Below are 13,588 nucleotides of genomic sequence, written 5' to 3' on the forward strand. Positions count from 1 at the left end.
AGGGGCTCTGCTGGTAAAGTTCACTCTTGTTGAACATAGTAAAGTGAAGAACCAAGTTCTTTGCTTTTTTCCTCCATCCCCCTACACCAGACTGTTAATTGAAGTGCTACAAAGAACACAAGATTCCTTCCAAGACCAAAAATAAATGACTCTGAGAGACCGTCTCTTCAAAGCACCACCTGGTGATCCCTGCAATAGTTACGCTCACATGCATCAAGTATTTCTGTGATTTCTGTTCCATTCAGGCTAAGGAAGTATTAGGGTTTTGGAGTTATATGTGATTACACTGAAAAATTTCTTAGGTTTTGAGATAATAGAAATTGTCATGTTTCACTAATAGCCTTCTAAAAAGCAGACGATACTGAAAGAAACCTGGTAAATAGCTGATTCAGTCAGTTTGTTGGCTTTGTTCATCTCTGCTTCAGATTTCATTAATATAAATCCTCTCCACTTGTTGAAAACACCATTGCTTACAAGCACGGTGGTGTTAGGTGGCCCTTCACTAGTAGCTTTGAATGTACACCAAGGGGTGTCAAAGCCAGATCTGGTTCATTGCCATTTTTTTCCTAAACCATCTACTAAAGAGGTGATTTCCCGCCCCTGTTACATGAAACACAGTTTCAAATTAGACTCTTCAGGCACACGCCTTGCTTCTGTCAAAATGCTGCCAATAATTTCAGTTGGAGAGGATGGAGCCATGGTTGGGAAATGCTTCACAACAAAGCTGATGGATCTGGCATAAGCTTTGTTTTGTACTTCTGTTCTTGGATCAAGAGTTAAGAAAATCTCTTTAATTTCTTGTTCAATGAATATAGTAGATGTAATATTCTTCTCAAGCACACCTCAGTGTGTGAGAATATGAATGACATTGGGGCTTTCTGCCCCAGGTGCAGTGTTTAAGCTGTCAATAAATAAAAATATCACAGTAGGCATTTGGAATGTCTTCTTGCATAACAAAGGGAAGGAATTGCACCTGCCTTCGTGCTTTGGTTCATGCTGGATTTTCCCCTTGTTTTTCACAAAAGTAACCTTGTCCTCCATAATCTGAGAAAGAAACATTGGAGAAGAACCTTAATTTAGAAATATTAAGAGTCAGGGAGCTGTGACAAATATGTCCTGGACAGAACTGTGTGTGACATTGCACAAAGTGGCCCTGCAGGACAGCTTTTCTCTTGTCCCAGAAACTACTCAAATCCACTCCACAGAGACAGAAACCACTGGTATTCTGACAACTTTTTCTTATGGTTTGTTAGGGGCTTTTTAGCCTATAGTGGAACTAATAGAATTGCTTGTCTTGCCCAGTGAGTTTCTAAACTAGTTTCAGTTACTTAGTTGCATTCAAGAAGTCAGGATTTCAGTATCCCCTCTGAATTTAAGAAGTGAGTTATTGACAGTGTGCCTCAGTGCTCAGTCCTGATGCAATGAAATAACTTGATGGAGGGTTACAGAACAAACAAGTCATTGAGGTCACCCCTGCTTTGACACAGACAAGTAGAAGGAGCCTTTTCTCCATAGAGAAGTACAAATTTAATGTATGTTGGACCTTTAGGAAAGGGATACTGCTTTTCAGTGGTGTCATGGTAAGTAGAAATTGGCGTTAGGTGGTGCTAAACTGAAAATTAGGCATATAGCTGAGATCTTGCTCTGCTTTTTATTTGTTATCCTAAGCCTGTAAATATTGTTCTGATTCAAGTATAATGTCTGTTTCTCAATGGGAAAATTTCCTTGTAAGCATTAGTGGAAGATGTCATGTGTAGCTGGCAAACAGAAACGCTGGTGAAAATAAATAGTATCTAGCTCTTATTTAGGGCTTTTCATCAGTGGATCTCAAGTAATTTTACAATGAGGGAAGGATTATCACAAGACTTTCAGGTACAGAATTGTGTAGCTTTCAGTGAATTTTTCCTTATGTTGTGTCTGTGTGGAAGGGGGTTTTGGTTTTGGGATTTTTATCCCTACTAGAGAGCTGTGACCTGTGTCCTCCTGGTGCAGTATGTGTTCAGTATGGTGCAATTTGTTCACCATCTTATGTGCCTTTCTTGCCTTCTGGAAATCGTATATTTGATAGTAGCAGAGCTTACATGTGCTATTGTAGAGGGATTTAAACCAACTTCTGTTTCCCCTGCAGATGAAAGTGGCATGTGCAAAGAGTATACACCGAGAGATTTGGTGTCAGGCAATCACTTCTCTGGAGGATTAAATGAAGCCTTCTAAACGGCATCCTTTTTCCTTTTGCTGACAAGATTCATAACCCAAACTGCTGGCTCTGTTAATGGCATTCATGGGACGTTTTGGGGTGGTTTTTTTACAAGAAGCCTTAAAATATGGCTTCTTACACTTATTTACTCAGATTCTTCTCTTTAATTTGTGTATGCGATAGTTTGCATCCTTCAGCAACTAGACGATCAGCTGGCAAAGAAATGGTGTTCTGAAATGCAGCTGAGGTAAAGCTATCAGGCTGGATGGTGGCGTGAGCTACAGTGCGCGTTTGGAGAGCAGAGGAAGAAAACTGCATTGCACAATGCTGTCTGCTTTTCACATTCTGCCATTGTTTTAAAAATCTGTGCCCCACATGTCAGTCATCTCTTGTTAAAACAAGGCCTCTGACCAAGAGCCTTCATGGAATAAGAATTGCAGTAATGTGATCCAAAGGCTCACAGACTGGGAGCTCCTCGAAACCTGGCATGGGAGGGATTTTTCTTTTCCTTCATTTGTCATAGAGTTAATATATGCGGCTTCTCAGGGATGAGAGAAAAAAAATAGGTTGTGAACATTATTATTAATCCAGATGCTTAGAAATGAGCAGTTGTGTTTTTGCAAAATGTGCAACTGATTCAAAAATAATGATGTATTTTAAAAATGGTGCCTTTGGGTTTTGTGCCTTCCAGATAAAATGCTCATCTCGTTTTCATGTTTTTCTCTGCAATCCCAAGAATTAGAACCATACTATTTAAAAAGACACCAACAATTCCTGAATACACTCTCTGCTGCTTGTTTCTGGAGTTTTCATTGAAATATCTAGCATCACCAGAACTGGAGAACTTAGTATTTTTCAATTTACTATTATTCGTGTAAATGGAATTCCTTCTTTTCTGTGCCCTCCCTCTGATCCGGCCAAAATGTTGGAATACTTTGGCAGCATAGCACAGTGAGGGATGACAGTGTGAATAATAGTAACAGGTAAGTTTACTAAATGCCTGTTTTTAAAAACAGGACTACAGGTTGTTCAGTACAGAGGCAGAGATTAATGTAATAGTTAAAAAATTGCATTGCCCATTCAAGTCTCAAAACAAAACCAGATTTTTCTCTCAGAATTGTGTCAGCCTCTTCAGGAGAGGTAGGATTCTACTCTGAAATTCCTACATGCTTTCTGTGCATGTGAAAACATTTTCAGTCATGGCAGTATCCCACCATGCTTCAGTTAAGAAGGAATCCTCTGTTTTTCATCATCCCAAAGCTGATCACCTGAATGGCTCATGATAATACAGAAACCAAACCTCCTAGAAAGGATCAGTATAGTAAGTGTGCTTTGCCCTGTTGCTGGAGTTGCCCTGGCGGGCAGGCAGAGATTAAAATCTTCACTGTTGGAAGGCAGGGCTGTGCTGGCATGTCCTGACAGTGAGGCGTAAGCCCAGGGCAAAGACTCTGAACATTAAGACTGAAATTTCCCTCATCTTGGGCTCAGACGGTTTTCGTTTCTGAGTAGAATCTATTACGATTTGCAGGTGGAAGAGGTGATGTTATGGAGGAGGGAATTGAGGGGAGCTTTGGTCTTTCAGCTGCATCTTGTCTCTAACTAATGAGTTCATATCAGAAAATTAGAAAATCTGCGTAAGTATTAATAAGAATGAAGTAGGATTTTCTGCATTCGCTGTACAATTTAAGGTCTTGCTTCCAAATTATATGCTATGCCTAGTTTCCAAACTTTGCATTAATGTGATATAGAAAGGACTATGTCAGCCCATGTGTATGTAACTTACTGTGTTGCTTTCTCTTCCCTTTCCAGCACTTACAGAACCCTGCAAACTTCCATAATGCAGCAACAGAGCTGCTGGACTGGTGTGGAGACCCCAGAGCCTTCCAGAGACCATTTGAGCAGAGCCTGATGGGTTGTTTGACGGTATGTCTGCTCCCTCTGTGGCGGTGTTTCCTATCCTGGTTTATACCCTCTGCGGTCTGTCATGGCTAAAGGAAATTGATATTCAGAATCTACATTTTGGGGGGGAGTGGGGTGGAGTGTCATTTTGTCTTAAACACAGAAAACCAGATCCTAAAATCTATTCATTTGACTCCATTACTTAAAAGGAAGCAACATGCAGTAAGTTAAGAAGTTAAATCATAAGAGGGGAAAACATTTATAGTCAGATTACTTACAAATGTCCAGGCTAGGTTACTTGATATGCACATACAATACTTATTTTCGTGGTTTTAAATTCTTATGGAGTTAACAGACTTTTCAGGCATTTATTCTCCTTTGCTCATTTTTGGTAGGACTGAAAGACCATTTGTCTTCTACCACAAGTATGCTGTGCTTTCAGCTAAACAGTGCTTCTGACATGCCTGTTTGGCTTTTTTGCATATATTGACTGCAGGTCTAGTCCTGACATACTAATTCCAACAGTTTTATTGACTTCAGTGTTTTTCTTTCCATTCATTCTTTATTAAGACCACTGTTGTTCCTAAAGTGACTTCATTATAATGCATTGAAAATATATTTTGGTGTGTACACAACAGCAGTTCTTGTTTTGGAAGTTTTATTTCTCATGCACCCGGCAGCAGGATCCAGTCCAAAATAGTGACGTGGAGTCAAGCCTTTAGAAGAAATAAATTCTGACTGGAGTGTTCAAAAGCTTCACTGCAATTTGCAGAACAAGTTGATATAAATACATAGTCACAAAGGAGGCAAATTTCAAAATTATTAAGGAAGAGACCATCATTGTACTTGTTGGGTGAGCAAAAACACATGGATTATTTTCATGCACTATGTAGCCGATGTATATAAAACAGCCACTAAGACGAAGATTTAGTTGCCAGAAATCCAAATGTTAAGGAATGGCTCCATCTTAATGTGCTCAAGTGTATAGCACTCCTCAGATTTCTATGTCAAAAAGTTAGAATGAATCCAGTGATCTAAGGAGGTGCATATCGTTCTTCCAATCAGAAAAGAAAATTAAAGTTAGAAATGTTAGCAGAGTCCAAAGATAAGATATTTAACAAGTCTGTTTGAAGCAAAAGTTCTATATAACCTCAATCATGAGAAAACATTCATAGGATCTGATGTGACCATAAATACGTTTTATTTATACTTTTTAAAAACTTTGCTGGCATTTTCAGGTTAGCACTTGGGAAAGGAGCCATTCGGCTCAAGTATACTGAGGCAGCCTGTGCACAGTATTTCTCTGCAGATCTCTGCTAGAACATTTAAATCTGACCTGCGACTTTTTTGCTGTTTAAATCTTTTCTTTCTACATAAGCAGATCTGCAGCCCTGCCCAAGTGCAGGGTCAAAACAAGGTCTGACTGCTAGTGATTCAGTCTTCGCAGAGCATAGGGAAAGCAAAAGGAAATGCTCCATGAAAAATAGTGACGTAAAACACACTATATCTGGTTATTAAAGCTTCTTGAAATGAAAATACTACCTGTTGACAATAAAGAGACAAATTCCTTACTATCTAAGTACTGTTAAGATTTGAACAGCATGTATTGCTTTGCTTCATACTTGGCATGAAATCCTGCTTTCCTGAGCTTATTATGGGAGAGCGCTGTCTGTCTGCAGTGTAGGACTGACTGGCAGCAGCATCTTTATCACAAATTGTAATCTCATTATATTTCTTAGAAGATAAAAACACAGGAATTTACCCAGTTGGCTTGGTTTGTGTTAGACAAATACACAGGGTTTGCAGAATGTAAGTAAACTGCAATGAATATGTTTCTTGTTCCTAATTTTAAGATCCTTCTAAGGAAGGTATTCTTTAATTTCTCACTGTGTACACCCCTCTTCCTGCTTCTCATTAAACAGGCTTACCTACATGATGGTACCCCAAGAGTTTGATACTTCCTGTATCTTACATGTAGCAGTACAGTGGGCAAGGTCTCCTTACAAAAGTTTTTCTATGTAAGCCTGCTCATATAGAATTTCTTTCTAAATATTTTCTTCTTCAAAATCTAGCAAAGGTGGATATTGAGGCTTGTTGTCCTGTTACAGGAAAACGTCTTACCTACCTTTAACAAACATGACAGAACTTCAGTCTGTTCCCAGGGCAATTACTCAGAAAGTTGTAAATAAATGAAAGGCAGCTGAAATATTGGAATATCATGAGTAAATTTAATATTAGCTTGCTTAGCTGCATGTTCTCTACTATCAGGAGCCAATTTTTCTTAATGCTGACAAAGTTTATCAAATGTTCCTCTGTGTGAGGATTATGCTAAAAGAAAAATCAGTATGAAAGTCTGTTCAACCACTAAAACAGGATTATTGTTTTATTTTGACAGCCTTTAAAATGACCTTCAAAACCAAATTCCCTTAAAATTTCCATATTTTTGGATTTGCTTTTTAAAACAAGTAGTTTCTACCGTCATTACAACATTTGAGCTGTGTGGCTTCCTAAAGACAAGTGCATTTAATCCTGAAATTCTACAAATACTAAAATGCTTGCTTGCTTATAAGGCTCCTCCTCTGTAGTGTACAGAAGTACTTAGACTAATGCTGTCAAGGCCTATGAATGAAACGGGAATAATTTCTGTGCAGGGCAAACAGTTGATGAGAAAAGATTTAGGGTACGTGAGTAAACCTGTGGCTTGTGCTATAGAAAGAAAACTTTTTTTCGTGAACTAAGCCCCAAAAGCTGTGCCCTTTCCGGCAAAAATGTGTGTGACTGCACGTGCATCACCATTACATTCAAACAGTTCTGGCAGACCTTAATTCTAGAGCTTACATTTTTGTGCCTACCCATTACAGAAAATCACCAAAGTGAGTGGGTAATGTAAGTTTATAAAAGAAAATACATTTCAACAGATAAATAAAGTTGAGGAGGGAGGAGTAGGATTTGAATCTGTTTTCTTCCTTTCAGGCTACAGACTACAGAAAGGTTCCCTTAAACAGCTTTGGCGGAACTCGTACAAACAAATTATCATCTTTCTCAGAGACCATAAACTCTCTTCTAACTTGTTGAGGAAAGCTAGATGTTATTTTTCAGCAGTAGTTATTTTCAAATCAAATAGAACTGTCTGTAGGCCAGAAACCGAATTATAATTGAAATCATTGATTCTATAAATTATTGAAATTGCAATGGGTATGGTGTTCTTTGGTATGTAACATTACTTCTTACATAGTGCTATAGGGAGCTGTTTAAAATAACCTCCACTTTCCACAAACCAGATGTAGCTGTGTTTTTATTTTGATTAAAACAGTTTCTGATTCTAGCCTTCATAGTTTATAAAGCACTTCAGGATGAGAATATATTATGATAAAACTAATATTCTTGATAAATATAAGAATATCATTCTCTGAAAACATACTGTATATGGCATTACCTTACTGCCTTTAGAAAGAAAGAGCAGTTAAAAAAATAATCCTACTTTGGTTGGAAGAGGTGATCTCACTCTTTCCTGCCTTTTCTCAGATCCACTCTACTCTATTCCCATAGGACTACTCTTCCCAGGCAGTTTAACATGTGTATGATCTTACTGAGGGCATTGGCTATCTTTTGGGTTGGCACTGCAGCAAAAATGGAAATGAGAGGACGGCTGAGAGCAAAATAGACAGATTTACAGACTTGTCTTCAGCGAAGGACAGTAAAGGCACCGCTTTGTTCTCTTGCTGCACTTCGGTGTTACAGGGCACCAAGTTCATTGTTCTTCAGTGCTCTTCAGTGTGTCCAATAAAGAAATAGAAGGGTGAGAGAAGCAGAGCTGTGTGCATGCAGTTACTCTGTAACTGTACCTAGAGGCTTAGTCTAAGAAATCAAAATCCAGCACCACAACGTGTTTGGACAGTGGAGGAATTTAGGTAAGCAGGGTGTACTTAGCTGAGCTGGCTCTTGGCCAAAGCACTGAACGTAACACAGCTTCTCTAGTGAAAACTGGGGTCTCTTATCACTGTGGTTATGACCTGGGTCTCTCTTTCCATGCAAAGGATGGCTCTTCCTACCCCAGTTTGTCTACAAAAAGCGATGCTGAAATAGTCATTAAAAATGCCTTTGTCCCCACTATCTTAATGTTCTATATTTCCTCTCCAAATATTGGGCCTACTTCAGTCATCAGATGTGGGGAAACTTACCCATGTTTCTTTAAGAAATGTTTGTCTTTAAATTAAAATAACAACAGCACAACTGCAGTCCTCGTTGTACTCTATCTGAAGGTTATGGATTTAATGTAAATTTTTTATGCTGCATGTAGCTTTTAGTAGATCTCTTTAGTGCTGAAAGAGAGTTGCTGAAATAACAAGCATCTGTGGTAAACTGATGGAAGTGTCTGCTTTAGGTTCATGTTTTAGTCATACTGATACATGGTACAATAATCTTTTGAATTGCATTTCTCTTTGGAAAATCCTGGAATTGAGACTGTTGAGATTTTTTAGGTCATTTTAAGGGGGGTGGGGAGAAAGATGCTCCTAGTTTCATGATACAGAAATATATTTTAGCTCATCTGATGTGTAATGAAAAATGTAATTGATTAAAAATACGTATATATTTTTAAAAAGACAAGAATGGTATCTTTGAGTAATGCCACGTTTTCACAACAGGATGATGCCTCAGACAGCAAAACCAACAAAGTCGAGCTAATGCAAATGTGTTCACAAGGTAGCTGCTGTTACACTGACTTCACGCCTGACTGGGTTCATTCTGTTTAATGCAGAAAAGTATGTAACCAAAAATCAACATGTGACATTCAAAAAGACAGATTTCAAATCAGGTTAGGATCTGAATGTGAGTAATTACAGATAGAAGAGTTCGTTCACCATATCTATATCCAGAAAATGGCAGGATGCAGCTGCTTATTAGGGGCCTAGAAATGTTGCATTTAGTCTTTGTATCCAAGACTCCCAGAGCAAAAGGTTGATGTGGAAGAAATTCTGCTTCCATCATTTTCTTTGTGCATTTGTTAAGCACACACAGTTTTATGTGTTTGCAGTGCATCACAGCACTCCACGGCTGTGTGTGTGCTGTACCATCAGAGTACAGCCAGCAGGCACAGAACACTCTGCTTTGGAGCAGCTCATACCAAATAACTCACTGGCTGTCATATGACCTCATGGTGTCCTAAAGCCCTTTTTTAAACTTAATGTCGTTAGTCAGGATGGGTTATTTTACATGAGTTATTTTGCAACTTTAAAATGTTTGAGATGTCTTGCTGTCCAAATTAAAATGCTTTTGGAATTCCTTTATCACTTTCTGTGTATGATAGGTATATGTTTCATTCATATCATTGTTCAAAGCCTGCCAGGGCTCAGGTGGCAACAGTATTGCAATGACCCAGTGATCAGCTGGCTTAATTAAAGCAAATTCCCTGCATCTTTCCCTCTGAGAGAAAATTTCTGATGGAGAGGGTTTATAGAGTGACCATCTCGTGTTTATGGTTGCTAGAGGCATGCAGAAGAGAGGAAAAGGATGTAAAGGAGATGTCCTTATTCTGCATGGTTTACTTCACTGTTGCAGGAAGTGTCAAGAAAAATAGTAGCTGGCGAGGATACTGGTTTATTTTCACTTGAAAATATGGTCCTTATGCACCAATAAGGACCTTATCTGGTCAGAAATCTATTTTAAGAAAACCCTAGTTTGAATACAAGGGTGCTCTGTAGAGTCCCTTACCTTTGCAGAATCTATTTAATGCCTGTTTTCAAGCATCAAAGGCAAGAAACTAGTTAATGATGTATAACTTTACTCACCCGCTTTGATTGTCTGCATTGTGAGGCAGCCCTTCTTCAACTGTAGTGTAAGAGTCTCATCAGACCAGGACTTCAGATCACAAAGATTTCTTCCTCCCTCTCCCCCCACCCTCTTTTTTTTTTCTCCTGTTTGAGGCAGATCACTATTCATGTTGCAAAATTCCTCAATTTGCTTCCTGTTTATCTGATCTTTGTGTGTTACTGAGGGGGAAAAATTACCATCTACATTGCAGAATTCTAATTACAAAATTTCTGCTGTAGTCTTCAAACTGCATTCAGATAATTTCAAGTATGCACAAGTGGCTGAACACGGAGCTGTCTGAACTAGCAATCAGCTGGCATTTTTAGTTTTGAGCAGCCAGCAAATTGAATTGGTAAAATTCATTCTGATGCCAGCAGGGGGGGGTGCTCTTGACTGCTGCTAGTTAAGAGATTCATTGAAAGTGCAACATAATGGGAAGGGAGTTTTGTAATAAGCAGTCATATAGCTCTCTTGATTAACAGGCCTGTTAGGTTAAGAGGTACATTGTTCCAATACTTCGTGGTGTGATGACAAGAAGGGCAGGGAGTGGAGCTTGCCATGGTGTAGCTCCTTAGCCTTGTGAAAGGAGAAAAAAACGAGAAGAAAAAAAGTATTACAGTTAAGTTCAGCAAAAAGAAAAGAAGTTGGTAGCCGGATTTCTCTGCTTTTCATGTTATTAAAACCTCACCGTCATCTTTTCCCCTCACTGTCAGTGACCCTGAGAGTTCAGTCATGTGGAACTCTGCAGAGCTGTGTCACAGGCAGTGAATGCGATGTCTCTGTTATGAATGCAGTATTATACAGATTAAAGATTTTAAAGGCTTGAGATGATCAGAGTTTCTTATTGGTGGTTAATGTTACAGTAATGTTTGTTTATAAATCTGATATATGTTCCTTTAAAGATACAGCTTGAAATAGTTGTCAGCACCCTTTCTAAGTTAAAATAAAAGCTAGGTGTTACAAGCATGTGCAGGAAATAGGCTAGCTTTTGTAAGGTCTGTCTCAACTGTTACTGTAAACTAGCATAGAGAAATAGTAAGTGTTGAATCCTGGGCTTGCTAAGCACCTCTCTCAACCATGATAGAGGAGGAAGATCTCAATTTATGATTGTGGTATCACTGTCAACTCGTGTCTGTTACTTTTTTAAATACACTACAATGGAATTCTGTGGCCTGTATGCTTAGGTCAACTAAGATGTATGCTTACAGTATTGCAAATGAAGTAATGATTTGACACAGGGTGCCACCTGCATGTTTTCTGAATTTTTGCTGATATGCTGAACTCAAATTAGCAGTTGTAGAAAGCATGAGTATGCTGCAAGTGGTATCATATCACTTAGCTATAACATTGAATGGATAACTGAAACTGCATTGGCTCGATCCCATCTGATCAGGGCTGTCACCTGAGAAAGACTGAAATCACAGGAGGTGTCCAACTTAGGGTAGTTCCTCAGACAGTTCAGACTGAGCTGGGTGGCTCCAGTCAGCAGTAAGTGTCTGAAATCACTGAGATTTGTATTGGGATGGACCTAAAGGAGCATGGAGTCTAGTCTTTTTTTTTTTCTCCCCAAGCTAGGATGTATGTATCCTTAGTTGTACACTGAGCAGATGAATTCTGCTGTGTGTTCCTAATTTTCTATTTGGCCATATGTGGTTTTTTTTCTTTCCCATCTATAGTATTTGGTAGGTGTCTTTGGCATTGTTTTTTGAATATTTTTCCAGTTTATAAAGATTATTTTAAACTCCAAAGTGTTTGCAGACTTCTCTGCCTGTTATCATGGAAAAGTTTTGCATTTTGCTCTGTTTCATTGTCCAAGTCAGGACTGAATACATAGAAATGACCTGTATCCAGGACAAGTTATGATTTGACAGAGGAATTAATAATCTGAGTAAAATTTATACTACTGTCATCTGGGCTATGTTCCTCTGTTATAACAATGTCATATAGGGCAATGTCAAAAGGCATATTAGATCTAAGATATGTTACATCCGCTATCTTCCTTACACTTACAAGGCCAGTTAACGTTGGAAAAGAAAACTGCGCTGTGCTGATGGACTCATGATTATGTTACACACCTAATATTTGTTTAGTAATTTGTTTTGTTGTCTGTCTGGGTACCTCTGATTTCTGAGATTCACCTTTTTACCATCTTAAAAACAGAGATTTGATGTGCCTCCAAGGTCTCTGTCTTGAATGAGTTCTTGAAGGTAATCATTAACAGTTACAAAGTTTGTCCAGGCTAGTTCCTTTGAGGCACTCTAAGGTAAATTTCAGCAGGGTCTGCTGACTTGAATATATTAAACTTACCAAATGTCGTGTAGTTAGTTCTTTGCGTTTTCTGGAACATAGTCCTGTGATGCATCTGTCGTCTTGTTTCTGAGAAATCTCAGTGTTTATTTTAAAGGCCAGGAGGTCCCTTGCATACAAGTTCACTGCAGGAAAGCCTTCCAAGTACCGAGCGACCAATGTCTGACTTCAGTTGTAGGCAACCTGAAGTGAGGTCTTTGGAGGATATAGATCTGTTCTGTTTGACTTTCATTTTGAAATAAAAGTAAGTCTTTAGCTGTCACAACTGGAAGAAAAACTTTAAATTTTAAATAAAGTTAATGCAAAAATTCTTAAGCCTGTAAAGAAACTGGATATAAAACGTGAACCACCCTGTTCACGTTGACCAAGGCGATCACTGAGGGGTGGTGTATGAAAGCCAAGGGCTGGGGGAAAAGAGTCCAGAGCAACCCCTTTTGAGCACAGTTTGAGCAGTTTGCTTTACAGAGCCTCCTTTTTCAGCTAAAATGAATTTGCAATTTGTTTCCCCTCACATTTTTCATTAAAAACTTGAGCAATAAGTAATGATTTGACTGGCTGACTTCTCTAGATTTGCAAGTTCAGATTCCTCTTTCTTGTGCTTAGTCTTCTGCTTGCAGTGCTAGGTAAGGTACAGTTTCACCCGCTTCAAGGTAGGCTTTAGCTGGATGATGCTGTGGCCATTGGGGTGCAGACAGTGCTGGGGCTGCGTACCCTGGCATCTGCAAGCTCTGCATTTGGCCACGGTGAGGTACAGGGCAGTGCTTCTGTGGCGAGGAAATTAAGAGAAGGAAACTGATGTCAAATGAGAGTGTAACAGGTTAGGCCTCAGCCTGTGGTTAGGACTCGGACTGACCCAGACTTGCAATCAATTCAATGAAGAATCTGCAATCACAGGTTGGCTTTCCTGGGCTCAGGGATTTACGATTCTCTGTATTTCCCGAGTTACCTTGTAGAATTTTTGCGTAATTAGCAAGATGTCAGTTGAGAGTAGTGATTTGGCCTCTGGTCAGCAGGGTCTCAGTGTTTGTAAATTTGTGTTTTAAAATGCACCAAGCATATAAGCAGACAATGCATTTCTTAAATTACCATGTACTCAGTGCTGAGCAGGTGTGTCTGCCTTTGTTCCTGTGCAGTTTCAAAATAGTTAAATGATAATGTGCTTTTTCAAAACAGAAAATGGGAAGGCCCTTTCTCCTTTATTTTACAGACTTGAATAGCACTCTGAAATGTGTTCCTCTCTGATGGTACAGTAGATGATGCCTAAAGGAGTTTAAATAATGTTTACACACTAATGAGACATTGTCCTCGGGAACCTTTAACAAGAAGGGGTTTTTTTTAGAGGAACTTTCTGTCTACTTCCTACTGATCCTGTCC

The 13,588-nt window shown here is 39.0% G+C and overlaps 1 protein-coding gene across 10 annotated transcripts in view; it reads left to right on the forward strand.

Moving 5' to 3' along the window:
* Window positions 1-13,588, forward strand: part of ZMIZ1 (zinc finger MIZ-type containing 1) — a 349,016-nt gene that overhangs the window by 206,985 nt on the left and 128,443 nt on the right. For all 10 annotated transcript variants that reach the window (XM_030487165.1, XM_030487158.1, XM_030487167.1 and 7 more), the window contains one exon: window positions 4,007-4,120. In XM_030487165.1, coding sequence (XP_030343025.1) covers window positions 4,007-4,120 — 114 coding nt within the window. The remainder of the gene's footprint in view (window positions 1-4,006; window positions 4,121-13,588) is intronic.

The sequence above is a fragment of the Strigops habroptila genome, chromosome 5 (assembly GCF_004027225.2).
Source record: "Strigops habroptila isolate Jane chromosome 5, bStrHab1.2.pri, whole genome shotgun sequence".
In the NCBI taxonomy this organism is placed as follows: Eukaryota; Metazoa; Chordata; class Aves; order Psittaciformes; family Psittacidae; genus Strigops; species Strigops habroptila.